At 30.7% G+C, this 21,403-nt stretch overlaps 2 protein-coding genes across 2 annotated transcripts; both read left to right on the plus strand.

Moving 5' to 3' along the window:
* The first annotated feature begins 5,181 nt into the window (after window positions 1-5,181).
* Window positions 5,182-9,335, plus strand: LOC124833541 (calcineurin B-like protein 3). The gene is made up of 10 exons (XM_047308051.2): window positions 5,182-5,353; window positions 6,176-6,221; window positions 6,305-6,459; window positions 6,712-6,794; window positions 6,964-7,023; window positions 7,684-7,792; window positions 7,939-7,991; window positions 8,072-8,152; window positions 8,281-8,393; window positions 9,022-9,335. The coding sequence occupies exons 3-10, from the start codon at window positions 6,336-6,338 to the stop codon at window positions 9,077-9,079; spliced, it is 681 nt and encodes a 226-aa protein (XP_047164007.1). The 5' UTR covers window positions 5,182-5,353; window positions 6,176-6,221; window positions 6,305-6,335; the 3' UTR covers window positions 9,080-9,335.
* Window positions 9,336-11,724: 2,389 nt separating this feature from the next.
* On the plus strand, window positions 11,725-15,084 carry LOC124833538 (FKBP-like peptidyl-prolyl cis-trans isomerase family protein). The gene is made up of 8 exons (XM_047308046.2): window positions 11,725-11,864; window positions 12,757-12,936; window positions 13,043-13,077; window positions 13,455-13,548; window positions 13,740-13,800; window positions 14,393-14,438; window positions 14,647-14,717; window positions 14,817-15,084. The coding sequence occupies exons 1-8, from the start codon at window positions 11,800-11,802 to the stop codon at window positions 14,907-14,909; spliced, it is 645 nt and encodes a 214-aa protein (XP_047164002.1). The 5' UTR covers window positions 11,725-11,799; the 3' UTR covers window positions 14,910-15,084.
* The last annotated feature ends 6,319 nt before the right edge of the window (window positions 15,085-21,403 follow it).

Below are 21,403 nucleotides of genomic sequence, written 5' to 3' on the forward strand. Positions count from 1 at the left end.
AAATATTTCCCTTTTTATTTTCATTTTTCATGTACCATCTAATGAATATTTTTGTATTGAAATGTGTATAATTGACTAGTAAATTTTCGTCCTCACTTCTATTTGAAGATGCCTTATTGAAAATTTCTCTATATAATATTAGAAGCTTAATTTTAATATATTAATTGTATGAAGTTTTGTACATTGTGTATTTAACTATATAGCACTTTCTGGTTTTCAAGTAATTTTGTCACCGTATCTAATTATTTAATATTTAATTATTGATTGGTCAAGTTATATATATATATTATTTAATATTTAATTATTTTGTTATATTATGGTTTAGTTAATAATTTGTTTCTTAAATTTAGTTATATGATATATTTTTGTTTTAATGTGTTCCAACATAGTTTAAATAGAATCAAATTGGTTATTTTCATTAAATTGGTGTTAGCGTCATGTATAAAACTTTGTGTTATCTTCTACATTAAGTTCTTTTAGTTTTGACATATCACATTTCTAAATTTTGACAAATAGCCAAATACTATTAATCAATTTAACAAAAATACTTAATTGATTTTATTTAAAAAGTATTGAAGTTCAATTGAGTGAAAAAAAAATTAAGACCAAAGTGAATTATAATTCTAAACATAAAAACCAAATTACTAAGTAAGCCTTAAATAATTTATGCAATTATTTTAACTAATTTTAGTTATAATTATATTCCTATATAATCAATTATTTTAGTTTAATAAAAATTTTAAAATGCATGAAATAGACAAAGGTTTGCTCAGAAAACTTCTTTGAATTTATTTCGCTTTTAGCAGAGTAACCTATATCTTATTTGTTAATAACCCTTTTCTGGGATCCTAGCCAGCCTCAAGATTGGATCTTTTTAGATTGGATCTTCTTAGAGTAAACGTGGATAGTGTACTGATTAAGTATTTAATTTTCTCTAGGTGTGTTGGATAATCAGTGCAGTCTTGAACAACAATTTTTATTTCAACTTTAGCATTCTTACCAAATTGTAAAGCATTATCAAGTTCAGTTTTTAGACATGCATTATCATCAACCAGGTTCCACATTTAAAGTCCTTTTTTTCACTATTTAACCGATTAACCTTGTACTGTAATCTCATAGCTTCAGCATGCAGTTACTGAAAAGCATCCAATAGTTGATAGTACTTGTCTTCTACAGGCTCTTCATTAAGATTGTAATCACTACTTTTTGAATTCACTGAACCAACCATTAAGCATAGATTTGTCTCTTCTTCTAGACTTTGATCATTGTCACTTGAAGAGTTGTCTGAATCACTGTCTTCTCAGGCAACAGAGGTTTTCCTTTGCATGTCCTTTCTTCTATCTTGATTAGTCTTCTCATCAGATCTTTGTTTAATCTTCAAGACAAGACATTCAGACTTGATATGGCCTTCTTTTCCACATTCATAGCATGTAGGAATCACAATCCTCTTTTTACTGTCTCTTGAGTTACCTGCAAAGTCAGAAACAACTTTTCTAGATTTCATAAATTTAGAGAAATTCTTTACCATCATGTTCATTACTTCCTGTTTAGGTATCTCTGAGTATGAGTCAGTTTCTCTAACTTATTTTCTTAAGACATTCTTGCTTGTAGTTTTGAGGACAATGAAGTGTTTTTATTCACTTTCTTCCTTCTCTCCCAATCTGCCTAACTCAAGCTCATGCTCTCTTAGTTTCCCAAGCAGAGTTGCCATGTTCATGGTAGGAGGTCTCTAGATTTTGAAATTGTAGTGACTTTTGGTTGCCAGTTCCTGCTAAGACTTTTTAGGATCTTGATGTTGATTTCCTTTTTATCAAAGTTCTTTCCAAGAGCAGTAAGATGATTTACAATGTGTGTAAACCGTTTCTGAACATCATATATATTTTCTCCAGCCTTCATTCTAAACCATTCATATTCCTGGATAAGCGAATTTTTCCTAGCTTTTTTTAACTTCATTTGTACCCTCATGTGTTACCTCAAGGACATCCCACATTTCTTTTTGTTGTAATGCAAGTTGATATCCCGAACAATTCATCAATAGTCAGTATAGAGGAAATGATGTTCCTTTCCTTCACATCATAATGTGCTCTTTTTCTTTCATCCAAACTCCATTCCGAGAAGTTATTGTTCACAGTCTTGCCATCAATCACTTTAGTAGGCTCATATGGACCATTGATTACAGCATCCCAAAGACCCTTGTCAATTGATTCCAAGAAAATCTTCATTATGACTTTCCAGAAGGGGTAATTTTCACCTGCAAACAGTGGTAGTCTGTTTATAGACGCACCTTCTCCAAAAGTTTAAGAAGTATTGGCCATCAGTAAAATTTAATCGATTATATTGAAAAACCTAACCGATTAAAATTTGAGTAAAGTTCGAATTCTCAGCTCTAGTGCCAATTGTAGAAAAAGTTAAGCCAATACTCTTAACCAAGAGGGAGGGGGGATGAATTGGTTTTCCCCTTTAAAAAAATGTTCTTTAAAAAGCTTTTTGAAATCTTTGAAGTTTTCTTGGAATGAATCCAATCAAGAATAAGAACAATGTAAGAGTGTAGGGATAGAGAGACTCACACAGTTGTTTATACTGGTTCGACCCACTGCCTACGTCCAGTCTTCCTTCAATCAACCTTAGATGAAGGGATCCACTATATTGATAGAGTTATTACAAGCAAGACATATAGAGAACAATCCTCTCAATTGTATTCTCCTTTCTAACTAAATATCAATTATAGCAACCTAGAAAGATCACCCACTTTTTGTCACCCGTAGAGCAGTCCCAACTCCAAGTCCTAGAACTTCACCAAGTCCTCTTCTTAGTTGCAGCAATAGGGACACAATCAACCTTGATTGTAGATAACACTGATCTGAAGAAGTACACCTCAAAGTGCAGAAATGATCAGCAATGTTGAAGCACAATGTTCTTGCAAGAATCTTTAAGTATTTCCTTCCAGTGAAGCAATCTTGATTTTCCAAGAAACTCAGGACGTTCTTGCAATTAAAATCTCAACAATCAAGTTAGTTATGAAAGTTATGAATCATAAAATTGTTGAATACAGAGAGCAATGCATATATTTATAGATTTTTAAACTATAACGCATTTTAATCGATTAAACAATTAATGTAATATGTTAAGCTTTTCCTTTAGCTTTACCAGTTTTACATTTGCACAGGATTTAACAGATTAAAAGTGCATGTAATCGATTAAACATATCATACAAGTCACAAGATTCAAAATATGACCGTTATTGACAGTTATGGCTTTCCAAGAAAAAGTTTTAACATAAAACGCACTTTAACCGATTAGAAAAATAACATAATCGGTTAAGTTTCATTGTTAACCAATTTCGAAAACTTTTTTCATTAAGTACTAGCACAACAATGTGTTTTAATCGATTATCCACCTAATGTAATCAGTTAAAACATAGTCGTTTTGCCCATATTATGCATATATTGAAATTTGATTAAATCTAACAGATTATACAAACATTTAATTAACTATTTCATATAGATATGCAATGTGTTTCACCCAATAATTCATTATAAATCAATGAATGCATATATCAATTAGTTCAAGCACAAATATAGATATGATCAAGCAAAAGTTTTGTCATTTTGTTGTGTAAGAAACTATAAAACATTTATTTTGTCATCATAAAAAAATCATATGTGAAATATGGGTTTAGTTGTGCATAGCTCCCCTATCAATAGAAAGATTATTTATTTATTTAAAAAAATAATAACTTTATGTTTAACTTTAGTGACGGAAAATATATTTATTATGTTTTATGAAATATATATTATATACCAAACTAAATAATATATATATATATATATATATATATATATATATATATATATATATATTGTTTAAAAAATAACTTTTACAAAAATTTGGAAAAAACTTTAAAATTACGAGTTTATTTGATACTTTGTTATAAAAGTTCCTTTCTTATGGAAAGTGTCGGGTGATAAAATATTTATATTATTTTCACTAGAGAATATCTATTTGAACCTACAAAATACCAAATTGAAAATGAACAGAGTTTAAAAATAAAAAAATATTTAGAAAATTAGAAAATTATTTTATTATACCTACAAATTCGATTTATATTTAAAATAAAATATTTGATCTCATTATTTTATTATACCTACAAATTCTAATATTCTATTTTCTAAAAACAAAAGAATATTTAGAAAAATACAAATTATATTACACTTAACATTCGTATTAAAAACATCTTTGAATATATAAATCATTTTTTTTATGAGAAACAATTTGAGTTAGAATACAAAATTATTTTTTAACTATTAACAACTTTCAATAAATTATTAAAATTTAGTTTAGGATTAAAAACTAAAAGGATAAATTAAGTTAAAAATATGATAGATACCAAACTCATTTGATTTTATCACTAAGTTATGAATATTTTTATACTACATTGTTTATTTTAGTTATTATACTATTTCTGCTTCAAAAGTATGCTATTTCGTACTATATTTTAATTGATATAACGGCCATATCATATCCATTTAAAAGTATGCTATTTTTATTATATTTTAAATTAGATTGAAAATATATAAAAATGTAGTATAAGATGAACACTAAAATACACAATATAAAACTATAAAACAAAAATCCGTAAATAAAAATAAAAACAAAAAAAAATTATAAATACTAAAAAATATATTTGATTGATTAAACAAAATTAAATTTAAACAAACTACCGTATAAAACTGTATATTTCTGTTATTTTTTATCCTTAATTATTTCAACAAATAACTTCATTAGATATTTATGATTTAATAAGATAGTAACTGAGCATTGTTAAGTTACTAAGTACCAATTTTTTGTTGCAGTTAATTTTTTAGTCTCTTAACAAACCATATTAACATTTAGAAAAGAAAAAAAATAATTTAATTTAAATATAATAGTAAGAATGGAAGCATCACTTTCCAAAATTCAACTTTTACTTATAATTTTGAATCAAACTCTACAAAAATTCACTGATTTTGTGAGAAGTAATGAAATCAAACTAAATTTGTAACAACTTGGGATTATTTGGTAGTTTGAAATATTTTGTAGATAACTTATCTTCTATTTACTAATTTTTTAGAGATAAGTTTATGATATGAAAAATTGAGTTAACCTTTGATATAAAATAATGTCAGAGGTTCTTGTGGGTTGTACTCTATCTGTCATCGACAACATCACTTGCGTCACCTTCATAAACACATTCCTTCCAATCATCCATCCCACTTCCACAAATTCCTTTTAATTCCAACCAAACCCTTCACTTCTCCAAATCTTCTACGCACTTTCTTTTTCCTTTTCTGGTGTCTGATCTTCTGCCTCCAAGGTCTGATTTTTTCCCCTACCCTTCTGGGCTGTTTGCTTTTCAATCATGGTCGAAGCTTCATAACTTGATTTTATGGTGTATTTTGATTTGGGGTTCTTGAGTTTTCTGTAAATTTTGTTTCTTTTATTTTATGTCTTGATTCGGTGCCGGTTCCCATAGATCGATGGGTTTTTTTCATGCTTATGAGGTGGTGGATATGTGTGTGCTGTGAATTGCCCTGTATTCATAATCTGGTACCTTAAAAGTTTGTAATTTTTTATGTGGGGAGGTTGAAATTTAAATCTGATGTTGTTCGAAGGCGACTTTGAGAGGATTTGTGTGAGGAGCTTGATGTGGGTTCATGGATTCTTAGTTTGTCAATTATCAGTAATTTTGTGTTTGTGTTTTGAAGATTATGGACTTGCTGAAAATTTGTTTTTAATATGGGCATAAGACCAATGTAGCATTACCCCCCATCTTGCTGAGTAAGGTTTTGTTTGTTTCTATTTTTGTAGTTGTTTATGTACGGTGTTATGCCGAGTTCCTTAATGCCTATTAATTTGAAAATTTTGTAACTAGCTTAAGGAGTGTCAATATATATATACACACATCATTGAAATATGAATTTTTATGCACATTTTCTTGTGATTCAAAGTGAAAGGAAGAAAACAATGCACAGTGTATAGTCTTGATGCTTGTAGTACGTGGTGATAAGTACTTTGAATTTTCAATGAGTTCAGCGTGTGGTTGAAAGTGGAACTAGTGGTGTTGCTTTATTTTCAAGTCGGTATCATGTTTCAAGTCTGAAACTAGGTTTCTTTTTCTCTGTTGTTACCTTTTCAGATCTTGCCATTTGGGATTTTTCACCGGAATTGGAAATGGTTAAAAGGTTCGTTTGCCTTGTGATTTATTATAATGACTTTATGATGGATGAACTAAATGGAATTTCTAACTGATTTATTCTTGGAACAGTTATGGAGTGTTCTGATTTGCGAAAGATATCATGTTGCACTGCTTAGAGGGATTAAAGTCTTTATTTGCTTCCATATTGAAATGTTGTGATCTGGACATATACAACCAGCCGAGAGGCCTTGAAGATCCTGAACTTCTTGCTAGAGAGACAGTGTGTACGTACTTACCCTTACTTTATGGTTATAATTCATTACTTGTCATTTTCGTTCTTACATAATTAGATTACAAATTGATTCTGATATTTCAACCTGTGTTTTTACTGAGAATATACACTTCTGAATTCCTTTATCTTCTATTATTCCACCATATTTTGAGGTAATTTAATTAGTGGCAGTGAACATTGCTGTTAGGAAATAAATACGTTATTTTTGTACTAGAAAATAGCAATATATTTCTTGTATGTGCAGTCAGTGTAAGTGAAATAGAAGCACTTTATGAGCTCTTCAAAAAGATCAGCAGTGCTGTTATTGATGATGGCTTGATTAACAAGGTACATAGTTGAGCATTTTCCAACACCGAAAGAAAGTGCATGTCTAATAGTTTTATTTATCATTCTTTATCTATGCTGTTAATTCTATTGTTCTATTTTGTCATTTACTTTGGGTTTAGTTTTAGAAACTCTATCAGATGTTATACTCAACTTTACATATCATTTACAGGAAGAGTTTCAGTTAGCATTGTTCAAGACAAACAAAAAAGAAAGTCTTTTTGCCGATCGGGTATTGCTTTCGTTTCATTTTATTGATTTCCTATGCAAATATCTTTATTTTGACGCATGAAAGTGTCTTTCCATGGTCATATCAGGTTAATATACACACAGATGCACAGAAAAAAAAACTGGTTCTATGTCTAATGCTTATTGTAATGACTGAAATGTTTGTAGTCCTCCCTTTTTTGTTATATTATTGGTCACTATGTTCCAAGGCAACCTTTTTAGCAGTTTTACAACTGTATCAATCACCTTGTCTAGTCATACTCATTTCTAGATGTTCAGTTGTCTCTCTATTCTATAATTTCTTCTCATTGGTCTGTGTATAATACTGCATATTATGTCACTAGTCCATCATATTTTTTTAGACACACTAGCTTGAATAGTTCACTGAACATGAGGATTGTGAAAATTATGTTAAACTTATGTACCTTGAGAAGGGATGTCATTTTAAAAATTAGTCTGTGCCTGTTTGTACATGTAACTAAAAGAATGGCATATTTAATGCAGTACGAAATAGTTAGTTTACTTGCCCACAAGTAGTGTATGCACACAATGCATGCTATGGTATTACAGCCTTTTAGCTTATTATGCACGCAAGCAAGTGTTATATTTTGTAGATTGTTCAACAGAAACTCATGCAGAATGAATTCTTCTCTAATTATGTTAGGTATTTGATTTGTTTGACACAAAGCACAATGGAATACTGGGTTTTGAAGAGTTTGCTCGTGCTCTCTCCGTTTTCCATCCAAATGCTCCCATTGATGATAAGATTGAATGTATGTTGTAAGGTTTTTCTTTTTGTACAATTATTAGTTTAGCATGAATTTTGTGTTTACAATGCATAATTGAAATCAAGTCTTCAATTTTCTGCACTGACCTTTTTAAGCAAACAAAACTAAACCCATATGATATCATGTTTCAGTTTCCTTTCAACTGTATGATCTCAAGCAGCAGGGTTTTATTGAAAGGCAAGAGGTACTTAGTCAGTTTTGTTTAATTCTAATTTTTTTTCTCTTCATTCAAGACAAGCCTGATTTTTATGTCTTTTTATGCAGGTGAAGCAAATGGTTGTGGCTACTCTTGCCGAATCTGGCATGAACCTATCAGATGATGTTATAGAAAGTATAATTGACAAGGTTTTACCCCATTCTTCTATCAACTACATTTCTAAGTTCTAACTGTGTCCACTAGTCTCAAGAGTCTCATTCTCTCTTTTTGATAACTCACATGGATGGTTTTAACATAAAGTTTTGGATTTTTGTAGACCTTTGAGGAAGCAGATACAAAGCATGATGGCAAGATTGACAAGGAGGAGTGGAGAAACCTGGTTCTGCGTCATCCATCACTTCTGAAGAACATGACCCTTCAATATCTCAAGTAATTATTGAATTTATATTTTTCTTGTCAATTTCTGCATTACATTTTCCAGAGTGTAAATAGTAAAATAACTCTTAGAAAGATTATACTTAACCCAACTTCACAAAACCAACTTGTGAGGTGAATATTGAACCCATTTATATATATATATATATATATATATATATATATATATATATATATATATATATAATTTAGCACTATTCCTAATTGATGTCGGACCTCCAACCCATCTTCTCCTGCTAAGGAATGAACATAGCAGTCTAATAGGAGTTCTATAATGGTGTCATAATAGTTCTAAAAAACTTGACTATGATTGATTCTAATATCATTTTGAGTTTATGTCCAACTTAATCTCACAAAGCTGATGGTTAAGGTGAGGATTGCACCTTGATTGTATATTATAATTTGGCTGTACTCTTTATTTATGTGGGATCACCAGCAATAACATTGATCTTTATATCTTTATAACTTCTCATCATTAAATCTCTGTTAAAAAAAGTATGAGAGTTGCAAAGTCTTGAGTTAACTTCAGCACATTTGGTATTAGTATACTGCTAATATTTTTTTATTTGTCCTTTGTCTTTCACTGGAGTTTTCTGACATCCTATTGAATGTGTTTGGGCAGGGACATCACCACAACATTCCCAAGCTTTGTATTCCATTCACAAGTAGACGATACTTGAAGATAAATTCTCCTATGGTTTCATCCTTTTGGGTTGCAGGGCCGCTTGTGTAGAAAAGGGCATGCCACTTTTACCATACATTTGTTACATCTTTGAATAATATATTTTATTTTGTGGATTCTTTTGCTGGCTTTCTTTATCATTTTTTTTTCTTCAAATTCCGGACAGATTTGGTTCCCATTTTTCAAATCTAGGATTGGAAGGTTGTGTAGAGTTTGGTTTAAATTGTGATTTATATTTTATATTGATTGATGAAGATGGTGGAGATACCCAAATATTTAGAAACGCTTATGTTTAGACAATGTATTTTAAGATGGTAGTTTATTTATTTTTGAAGAATTTGAAATGTTTTATGATAAAATATTTTGTTTGAGTAATAAATTTTTTTAAAAAAAATTAAATTCTTTCATGAGAATAATTGGATTACTTAAAGTTAAAGAATTTTAAACTTCATCTAAAAAGTAAGAATTTGGAATTCCTTTATTCTCGAATTTATATTTTAGTTTGTGTAGTTTTGGTTGATTTTGTTCTATTCAACTTAGTTTGACATGATTTTAACCTGTTTTATCTCAACTCAATTGAACTTAGTAGGGTTTATCTCAAACTCAAATGGGTTTAATTTAATTTGGATTTGATTTAAGTTATATCAGGTGATCTTATGCTAACTTGACTCAATCTAGATTTGGATTGACTCATTTTTATATATATGTTTGGATAAACTTAACACGAGTTTGACATAGATAGATTCAACTTGACTTGGATTAGCTTGGTCTTGATTGAATTAGACTAGACTTGGTCTTAATTATGAAGTTGGTATGAATTGATTGAATTAGGCTAGATTTGGTCTTAGTTATGAAATTGATATGAATTGACTTAATTTGGGTTCAAATCAACTTGATTTAGATGTATTCAACTTGATTTAAGTTTGAGTTAACTTAATTTGACTTGGAATTGAGCTAGTTTAATTCGATTTTAACTCAATTTAGGTTTCAACTAACTTGATTTTTGATCAAATTAGATTTTAACTCAATGTAAGTTTAGATTAACTTGATTTTTTATCAATTTAACTTGATTCTTATGAAGGAAGTATCAATCTAACTTTAGATGAGTTCAACATAATATTATCTTATTTAAGATGTTTAACATAAACTGAGAAAAATATTTACAGATATAAAATAAAAAAGCTTGAAAATATTTTATAAAAAGAAAAACTGATTATAAAAGATAATTAATATTTAATATTAATATTTTTAATTTTAACAATTATTTGATATTTAAATAACTTTTTGAATTTATTGATAACTAAAATACTTTATTTAAATAAAAAATTTGAATAGTCTTACCTAAATAATACATTTGAAAAATAAAATAATTTAAAATAAAATAAATTTGAATTCAATGTATTTTAATGTTTTAAAAAAATTGAATTTCTCCATCAAAGAGAAAGTAAAACCTTATTATTTAATGTTTTAACTAAGTTTAAACATGTTTGAAGTTATTAAAAATGGAAAAACCTCACTCGATTCTTAAAATAAATCATTCTCTTGTAGTTGCTTATTTTGGAAATGTTTTAGTGCTTTTCTATTTCAGAAATATGGACGATAACAATTTTTGTCCCGAATTAAGAATTATACATCCAAATACACTTTAAAAAACATGTAAATTAAGTAAAATAAAGAAAAACAATTTCACATTGTGTCATTATAACTTGAAAAAGCTAGAGAAAGAAAATAAGTTCATAAAAAAATTAATACAAACATTTAATTAAAAAGATCAAATATTATATATGTACGTAGTGGGTATGGATCGCGTGACTATGATATTAAAATTTAGGCTTTTGTTTCGTACAACCTTATAATTACTGTCTGCACCCCATGTAATAAGATAGTGCATAGAATACTATAAAATTAATGAGAAAGACAATTTCACATAAAGTAAATTGAAGTTGTTCAATAATAATAATAATAATAATAATAATAATAATAATAATAATAATAATAATAATAATAATAATTACTATTTTTATTATTATTTTCAAAACACATAATTAGTTTTAAAAAGTTGCATGAAATCTACGTTTCTTTCAATGGTTATAGTAACATCTAACAATTATTGTTTGTTATTTATCAAACTCTAATTTTACTTAAATTTTATAAATTTTCGAACTTCTAAAAATAATTATACCTCAAATGCATAATAAAACTTAATATTTAAATAAAATTAAAAATTCAAATGGTTAAATAAAAAAACAAACCAAGTTCACTTAATTTAAAAATAAAAACTTAATTTACTTAAACAAAAACCTCGGAGAATCAAACTCTAACACAGTAAATTTAATGGATACAAAATATAATTAAGTTAAAAAAAACCCTATATTTGTAATAGAAAAATGTATATTTTTTTAACAAATGAAAAATAAAAAAGACAAGAAATTAAAAAAAATATAATCTAAAATCACATTTTCTCTTTTTTTTTGTCTAATCAAATAAAAAGAATGAGTACAACATTATGATATTTTCTCTCTGTTTTTAATTTTGCTTTTTCACTTTGCATTTATAATGGAAGTTGCAAACAGTAACTAATTCTGGGCTTGGTGGGTCCATACCCATCAACAAGTACCTTACTTTTGGATAGAGTCATATGATAATGCTTTTTGTTTGATAATTGAAATTCAGTGGCCACACAAGTATCAACCTTAATTCTCAAATTTCAATTTGAGCATGGCAGTTTTACCTTTTCTCTTGGTTCCATCTCCATGTGCTGCTTCTGTGCATGCATCTCCAAGGCATGAAATTTCTTTCCAATCTCATTTTTCTTAGTAATTATGCCCAAATGTGGATCTTCTCTGTACCCTTGAAATACGTATTTTACATTAATATAATAGTTTATTGTTCTTATGTTTACATTCGTTTTCCACTGTTCTTATGAATTGCTATAATTATTTCCTGGTAATGCCATCAGTTAATTGTTGGTTATATAAATCCCAATCTGTATTTTACATCATATTTTACCCTGCAGTTTTTAGCTCACTAGTTTTACGGTACTTTGTATTGCTCCGATTATATTTTCTTTGGAAATAGAGTTTCTATCCTTTTATTATATCCCATAAGTGCATCATTTGATTAAAGCTTGCCAACCGATGTCTGGATTTTAATGGATTTCATTCTACAAACTGAGTTTCAAGACAAATGCCAGATATTCTTCTTTCTAGAGAAACTAGAAACATACCATGAAAGTAAGTTTGCTATGGTAAATTGAAAGAGGCCAAATGGTAAACCTTTTTTTGAGAATCAATCCAATTTTTCAAACATTATGCTTGAAGATAGAAGACACACCCAATCTAGGGAGGGGGTCACCACCCTAAAGGAGAGGGGTGGTCATGTAATGGAGAGGGCTTCTCTGATTTATTGTAATGGGGAGAGTTTCTCAGGACTGTGCAAAAATGTTAATGTGTTGAAATGAAATGAACTGTTTTTTAGATGGTTTCGTGCACATAGGCAAGAGGTTCAGAATCATTCATGTCTTTCTCTATTTTTCTTTTGTGATGGTGCTTTGTGTTTATCTTATATCTTTGATCCTCATTATGAAAATGGATTCTTCTAATGCATAAAGTTATCATCATGCTTCTTGAGAAGCATCTTTGTTGACCAAGTGCTTTAAACCTCTGATAAATCCAGGTGCTGGGAGGATGCAAAACTCAGCTATGCTGACTCTAACAGAGTCTCCATGTTAACAGTGAAAAGATTTTCAAGAAGGATGGTTCTTCAGTTTCTGGGGATTAATCACATGATATGGCATGCTTCTCCTGCTTTGGCCGCACCAATTATGCCAGACATGAAGGAACCTGAATTCATACGGTTTGTCTGTCTTTCTTCCTTTTTTTAACCTAATCTAATATTGTGAAATGAAAAATGTCAGTGTATCATGATTTATGATTTACTATTTTTTATGTGAAGCATCTAGGACTTTGAAGCTACCTAGTGGAGTGAGAATTCAAGGTAAAGAATTTTAAAACTTCTCCACTATATTCCTTCAGTAAAACGAAGCTTGTTTGTATGAGAGAAATTGTTGATGCAAAAACACTTTGAGGATTCACACTTTTCGTTCTTGTTTGATGGAAAGACCAACAACAACCTTATTATCTTTTCATTTGAGTGTGTATGTGTTTTTTCCCACATCCCATTGTAAGATTAAGCAACACTTGATTCTTCCATGTTTCTTCAAATATACGAGTGAAATATACTTGGTTCTTGATAAAATCATTGAACTCTAATGCATTTTAGTGATTTTGCTATTCTTTCGTATTGAACTAAATCAAGCTATCAATACAAGTCTTTGTACTCAAATAGGTATTCATATCAAGTTTTCAAATTAGATATTGTTAAAGGGGAAGGACCAGAAGCACATAATGGAGACGTGGTTAAATTCAATTGTGTATGCAGGCGTGCAAATGGATACTTTGTTTTCAGGTAATTGCAAACTGAATTTTTCATTGACATGATATTCCACTGATTTCCATGATTCAAATCATTTTTGTATTCTAATACACGCAACCATTCAATTTCTAGTTCATATTTTCCCCCTTAATTTCCCTTAAACCAGTTTATCTGACCCAAACTTGTCCTACTGTTGCATGGTTTCATACTCTAATTCATGATAGTACAGTGGACCAATTCAGTGGAGAAAGTACACCTGTTACACTTCCCTTGGATGAGAACCAGGTAAGTATTTTTTCATTCAACTTGTATGTTTACCATTCAAATGTAAATGAAGTTGTATGGTCTTTTTTTTTCAGCATATAATGTATTAGAAATAGTTCCTTAATTCTATGGAAAAATATAACACCCCAATTTTTCTCGCTTCCTAAAATCTATAATTAATATAAATTACATAATTTAGAATAAACTTCATTCCTATTTTATTGAAAATCTCAATAAACAAAAATAAATATTGTTTTACAAACAGACTTTATAAAAAAAAAAATTTAAGACTAAAAGATTATCCTAAATGTCTTCTATTGACTATTCTTTCTAATGTCGTGTATCTTCCCCAACCCATATACTATCATCTACTCCCATATCGAATAAGATCATCACATATAAAAACCACAATCACAAGCAGATGGGTAAGCAAAAGTAAACAAATAGTTGTCATAACAATAGTTCATTATTTTAGACTTTCACCAATCAACACATGACCATAGTCATAACAAGATTATATTATTGATCATTTGACATTCAAATTCTTGGTTCTTGTTCTTTTGAAAACAATTATGAGGTCACATTATACCAATTGCATTGCATTTGTATGCAGATGATAGTGGGCTTAAAGGAGGTTCTCACAGGCATGAGAGTTGGTGGTATGTTCCTCCATGGCATGTATAAAAGTTGTTATATATGTATTTTACGCCAAACTTTGGCATGCAATCTATCTATACATAGGTTTATAACATATGCTTTCATAAACATAACAATGGGCATGACATAAAAATAACATGTTAAATTAAGGTCAATTAATTAATGTTATCATTGTAGTTATTGTTTTATGGCATTTACTTGTACTTTTAGGAAAGAGAAGAGCACTGATCCCACCTTCAGCAGGATATGTAAACGAGAACTTGAAACCAATACCTGAAGAGGTTAGATTAGATATTCTTTTAATTGCTAAGGTAAATTCTCAATAATTGTTATATTTGATTGTAATAGTAGATTGCAAAGTGTGTTTTTGTTAATTGCAGTTTGGCCCTCGTCGCAGCCTTTTCTCTCATGCACAGGAGCCGTTGGTTTTTGAAGTTCAACTCCTGAAAATTTTGAGCCCTCCAGTTAATTAGTTATGCTTATTATTTTTTTGAATTCTACTTTCATTTTTTAGATATCTTAATTGCGCTCATTATATTTAAATTATACCAATTGAATACCTTAGATGTTACGAATATGTGATTTTATTTATTTTTGAATAATTATGTAACTTTATAAATCAATATTATGTAAACCCATTTTAATTGATGGAGGACCTAAAATAGTATAATTGTAGTATTTAAGGGACCTGATTAATAAATTAGAAATTGAGAAACTAAAATAGTACATGTAAATTAAGAAGAAGAAAAAAATTAACTTCGAGTGTATATGTTGCCTTTGCCATGAGAATCGTTTGTTTTGGTGTCAAGTAGGACTATACCATGATTACGTACAATAATGGATCAACATAAAAAAATATCAATCTAAGATATAAAATATACTCACTACATTGTTCATTACACATTTTCCATCCCAATAACTCATTACCAGATTCTCAATTTAAAATGATATATAACATATACAAATTACACATGAATAAGTGTTCAAAACAACATGAGTCATCAACTCAGTAATTTGTTTTTACTAGTAAAACCAACTTCAAATTCGTACGTGAAGAAAATTCCTTACATTAACTATGGCAAATTTTATTATAAAAAATTTCTTTTAACTTTTCTCTACTTAATATCTTAATATATGTGATTTTATACTATTTGTAAAACTAGAATATCACATTTTCTTAACAAGCTTTTATACTTATTATGACAACCACAAGGATTATGATGTCATTCTAAATATAGAGATATCAAACATATCTTAAACTATCTTATCTCATAATATACATCTACAACATGAATGCATAAATTTGTTAAAATAAGATGATCCAACGTTGTTAAGATTAAACAATCTATATACATCTATCAGACAGTCTAGTGTGTATAAGATCACATAATAATGATAACAAATATTATAAATGATGTGAATTAATATTTTATATATATCTAACATGCGTGTTCATGTAGCTAAATGTCTTGCATTTTTGTCTTTGATAAAAAGTATACGGAACCTTGTTTGAAGTGTTATTAGATGATATCTAATATTTCAAAATTCAGTTTGAATTCAATTCTAATTCTAATGTACTTAATATCATCATATTTCTTTCTAGATAATCAAATATATATTTCATAAATGAATTATATATATATATATATATATATATATATATTAATTAATTAATTAATTAAAGTGTTTTAAATGATCAACATTATATCTCCATATGGATGCACATGACTTTTAATTAAATAATCTTATTTGCATTTAATTTCTCTTAACTGCATATACCTGTTTATATTTTTGAATTGTTTCCTTTAACAGAATTGAAAATTAGTTTTTGAAGATCTTATATCAACACTTTTTTTCTTGAGCATGAAAAAGAGGAAGCAATGTGTTTTAAAGCTTATACACATTCTCAAAATCTAAGAGATATATTTTTTGAAGCTTCAACGATCATTTTCTAGACAATATACAAATAATTGAAGTTGAAAACGAAGAACAACAAGAAACAACAATAAGTTACACAAACACAATGTTGAGATTGTTGATAGGGGAGCACAAGTGTTGCTTAACCCAATCTCATAAATATCTGTGTTTTTCATGATGACAACACATAATTAATAACATATGTATATTCTGTGTTACATGTTCTATGTTTACATATTATATGTTGTTCTTTACTGTGTTAAATCTGTATAAGCATATATGAGAACATGATTGTGTTGTTCATTGCACACCACTATGTTAAATATGTGATTTTATATGTGTATGCATGACATATGTTTTTTGGAAAAGGAAAACCATATGCACTTTAGTTGAACTTTAAATATGTGACAAAACAACAGTTTTAAGTCGATTACATTATGGGGTGAATCGATTAAAACTTGTGTGTTTGCACAGAATCTTTTCAAGTGTGCTGTGAGATTTTTCAAGAAGAAAAGTTATCAAAATTGTGCTAAGTATTGTTGCTTAATCGATTGCATATGCTTTGTATTCGACTAAGTTGGTTAATGTTTTGAAAAACTGTTAAATGCTTGTCACAACTAACATAACGGTCATATTTTTAATTGTGTTGACCAAGCATTAAATGATAGTCGATTGCATTGATTGCACATTCAATTAATTGCTGTGATTGCTGTTAAACTGTTATAACTGAATGGTGCATTCGATTACGTTAATAGGAAAGTCGATTAAAATGCATCTGATATGTGTTTAACTATAAATTGACGTTGATTTGAATTCTGTAAGAACTTTTGTGATTCTAAGACTTTCATATTCTTTACAGAAAAACTTTGTGATCTTATAGAGAAGGGAAAAGCTCTAAGAATCAAGATTGACCGTGGTGATCAAGGATTCTGAGATTTGTTAAGGAGCAAGACTTGTTGTGTTTCAAACGTCTAATCAATCTGCACATTTGGGTGTTTACTGTGTGATCAGGATTTGCAATCTTGTGGAGATTGGCTTGGTTTCCCTGTTGTGATTACAAGAAGAAGAACGGTGGTGTTCTTGACTTTGAGGGTGCCTCAAAGGGTTAGACAATAGAAGAGGGTGTTGTTGTTATTGGTCTTGTTGTTGATTGCCTATATTAGATTAGAGGGTTAGAGAGGTGTTTTATATTTTTGATGTGAGGTATCTATAAAAACCTTGTTGTAAAAACCTTGATCTTTATAGCGCATTGGCTTCCTGTGATTGGAAGGCCACTAGATGTAGGCTTGGCCGAACCAGTATAAAAACACAGCGTTTGAATTTTCTGATCCCTACTCTCTTTTATTCATTCGATTAAGTTCTTTGCATATTCGATTAAGTTTCCGCTGCATTGCAAATCATTTACCTTGCTATTCAAGAAAAGTGTAAAAGCATCACATTTTGTAAAAAAGATTTTAAAAGCTTTTGTTTTTACACTTCACCAATTCACCCCCCCTCTTGGTGTGAGAAATTGAGCCATTCTATTTTAACAATTCGCACCAGAGTTGGTTTTCAAAAAATATTTGAAAAACTAATCGATTACTATTTTCGTTTAATCGATTGATCCTTGAAAATGGCTTCCATTTCTCAAACAAGAAAGACAAGTGAATCTGTGTTTGAACTTGTGCATGTTACTTGTAATACTAAGTCAAATTATATTAGTAATGGCTTTATGAATCTCTTGAAACAGGTCTCTTGCGAAAAAAGAAAAATGATGCAGATCGGTTACAATACATGGCTGAAAGAATAAATCTGCAGGCTGAAAAGTTTACAAGATTTCTAAATGAGAGGAAAAGTCACGGGTATCAAAATGATAGTAAAGAGAATGTGTCAGGAAGTAATCTCATCATGATGGCAAAATCTGAATAGGCAAAAGCGTGTTTGGAACAAGAAGCAAAAGGCTCCATGTGGTATCTGGACAGTGGATGCTCAAGGCACATGACAGGAGATCCAACAAAATTTACAAGCATCTCTTACAAGACTACTGGACACGTCACTTATGGGGACAACAACAAAGGGAAAATCATCGGTATTGGTAAAATTCAAACTCCCTCTGCATATGAAATTGACAATGTGCTGTTCGTTGAAGGATTGAAACATAATTTGCTCAACATTAGTTAGTTGTGTGATAAAGGGCTAAAAATAACTTTTGAACCAAAATACTGTTTGATTAGCAACAAGTCAACTGATGAATTGTCATTAATCAGAAAAAGATATAGCAACATTTACATAATCGACTTTAGAAAAACTTCATTCAAATTTGTTGTTTGTCTTATGTCTAAAGAAGATGATGCATGGTTATGGCACAAAATATTAGCTCATATTAATATGGGTCAATTGAACAAGCTAGTGTCTAAAGATCTTGTCATTGGTCTTCTTAATATACGCTATGCTTCTGAAAGATTGTGTGATGCATGTCAAAAAGGAAAACAAACAAGACCTCTGCAACTATTGCACATGGACTTATTTGGTCCCTCAAGGGTTAGGAGTCTTGGAGGTAACTTGTATGACTTAGTTATTGTTGATGACTATTCTCGATTTACTTAGACTTTCTGCATGCTTGCCAAGAGTGAAACTTTCAGGGTGTTCAAGAGCTGAACGGTCGTATTGCCTCTGTCCCCAGACAACCGAGATATATTAGTGGACAAAATGAACTTGGAACGTTCGGTTACTGCCTCGGTTCATAGCAGAACCGAAACCGAACGATCCTATTGCCTCTGTCCCCAGAAAACCAAAGCATATTAGTGGACAAAATGCATGGAACATTCGATTACTGTGTTGGTTGATTGCAAAACTGAAGCCGAACGGTCGTATTGCCTCGGTCCCCAAACAACCAAGGCCTATAAGTTCACCATAACTACGAAAATGCCACCGCATATTTATATGCTTCGGTTTTTACAAAACCGAAGCATATGGTGCGAGTTAAAAAACCATTTTTTTACTAGTGTTAAGAGCCTTCTGTTTTTTCTTTTTTATGTTGATCTACTATCCCTTAAATAGGGAAGTATGTGTATTAGGGTTAAGTGAACAATAATAATAAAGCTAGTGTAGAAGAAAAGCCTCCATTATTATTGAAGAGCCATTGTAAATCTTGATGTTGTATACTATACGGACTGATCACATTCTATTTCATAATCTAAATTTATATGGCTTAGATGTTGAAAATCTGTGGATTGGGGTCTTGCCTCTGCAACCGTTAGTCATATGTATTTTGTTATCTCATGATCTATGTACTTGATAATTGAGAATGGATGACTTTAAAATGTTAGAACTGTATGCTATGAAACTGGTCGTACTAAATTTGATTTTACATTGTTGAATACATACTGACTTTGGTTTATAGTTCTTTTCATTGATAATGCTAAATTTTATCATTATCTAAGCATCATTTTAGTAGCAAAATCAACTCCTTTCTAACTTATAACTTGTTAAATCCTCTTCTTTTGTCTTGTTTTATGAATAATTGTGTTTTTGGCTACTTTGATGTACTTTCATCAATAATCCCTTATTTTGTAGCTAAAAATGAGCTTGGAAGAGTCTCCAACAATGTATAGAGCTGGACCAAGAAGTTAGCACGCAGAAACGCTCGTCGACCAGCGAAAGAACGCTCGCCATGTGGACGACAGAGAGGACGCTCGTCCGGTTAGGAGAATAGGACGCTCGTCCAGAAAAGAGAGAACGAGAGGATGCTCGTTCAGAATGGAAGCACGAGCGAACGCTCGTCCAACGTAGGAAGAAGTGGACGCTCGTCCAGCCAGGCAGGGCGCTCGTCCAGCGAAGAGAGCAGTGGACGCTCGTCCAGCTATGCAGAAGAGGACGCTCGTCCAGATTTCAGTGGACGCTGCTTTTCCAGATGGTCCGCGCCCGGGCGCGACAAAGGGGCGCCGGGCGCGATTTTCCAGAGAGTTTCGTGCCAGGGCGTGAGAAATGGGGCGCCCGGGCGTGACTTTCCAGAGGGGTTCGCGCCCGAGCGCGACTGAGGGGGCGCCGGGCGCGACTTTTGCTGATGTGTCATATCCAGCTTATTTAACCCTAAAACGCGAATGGGAAAGGGTCTTTGGTTCTTTGGAGGCGCGATTTCACTCAGAGGAGAGCTTGGAGGGCTGCTAGGGTTCGTGGGAACACTCCCTTCTTCCTCTTGGGTTCTTCATCTTCTTTCATGGCCATTTTGTAAGCTTAAAGGCTCTCCATGGGAATGGAGAGCCAAACCCATCTTGTTGGGATTAGTTGTAGCCTTTGAATCTTGTGTAATTGTTGAATGATTTGAATATATATATATATATATATATATATATATATATATATATATATATGCCTTTTCTATCAATTGCTAGTATTCTTGTTTCCGATCTTAAAGCTTGCATGTAATGGAGACGTTCATGACTTGATTTTGGGGTTTCATGGATTATGGGGACGTAAGATGAAATCTTGAACTGAAATAAGAGTCCTTGTGGTCATTGATTCTAGGGATGGAAGATGATTCACATGTTGTCTTAAGATCCTAGCTCTTTAATGCGGGTTTGCTTGTTAGATTGTTCAAGGGATTGGAGTTTGATAAGGAAAACCTAGGCTCTTTCACCTAAGGGATTAGGGCTAGAGTGTTTTAGTGGATTGACTTTAGTAAATTGATAGAGAGGAGATGAAATTGGTTATACACAAGAGTGCATTGGTGAAAACTAGCCTTAACAATGTCATTTCATACCATTTTTAGTCTTTTCCATTTTCAAGTGCCTTCAATACCAAAGTCTAACCTTGTAATTACTTGTGAATTTATGTTTCTGCACATATTCTTAATTGATGTTATGTTCTTGAGTCTAGATGAGTTGTTAATCGCACAATTCTCTAGTATTACGAGTCTCTTGGGAAAACGATACCTGGTCTTACCACGGTTTATTACTTGAACGATTCGGTCCGCTTGCCGAAATCGACCAACATTCATCAAGAAATGTTAATGAAAAATTGATGTCCACAGTAATATGCCGAAACCATTCTTTCCTCTAACTTTTCCTGT

Source organism: Vigna umbellata, chromosome 5, assembly GCF_029865625.1.
Source record: "Vigna umbellata cultivar VRB3 chromosome 5, Vumbellata_1.0, whole genome shotgun sequence".
Classification (NCBI taxonomy): Eukaryota; Viridiplantae; Streptophyta; class Magnoliopsida; order Fabales; family Fabaceae; genus Vigna; species Vigna umbellata.

What these genes read in the sequence shown, in the direction of transcription:
- LOC124833538 (XM_047308046.2), top strand. Translation starts at nt 11,800, where the DNA reads ATGGCAGTTTTACCTTTTCTCTTGGTTCCATCTCCATGTGCTGCTTCT. An exon ending in TAGTGGAGTGAGAATTCAAG is followed by an intron (nt 13,078 to 13,454) that starts GTAAAGAATTTT and finishes TTTTCAAATTAG; the next exon opens with ATATTGTTAAAGGGGAAGGA. An exon ending in AATGGATACTTTGTTTTCAG is followed by an intron (nt 13,549 to 13,739) that starts GTAATTGCAAAC and finishes AATTCATGATAG; the next exon opens with TACAGTGGACCAATTCAGTG.
- LOC124833541 (XM_047308051.2), top strand. Translation starts at nt 6,336, where the DNA reads ATGTTGCACTGCTTAGAGGGATTAAAGTCTTTATTTGCTTCCATATTG. An exon ending in AAAGTCTTTTTGCCGATCGG is followed by an intron (nt 7,024 to 7,683) that starts GTATTGCTTTCG and finishes TAATTATGTTAG; the next exon opens with GTATTTGATTTGTTTGACAC. An exon ending in GTTTTATTGAAAGGCAAGAG is followed by an intron (nt 7,992 to 8,071) that starts GTACTTAGTCAG and finishes CTTTTTATGCAG; the next exon opens with GTGAAGCAAATGGTTGTGGC.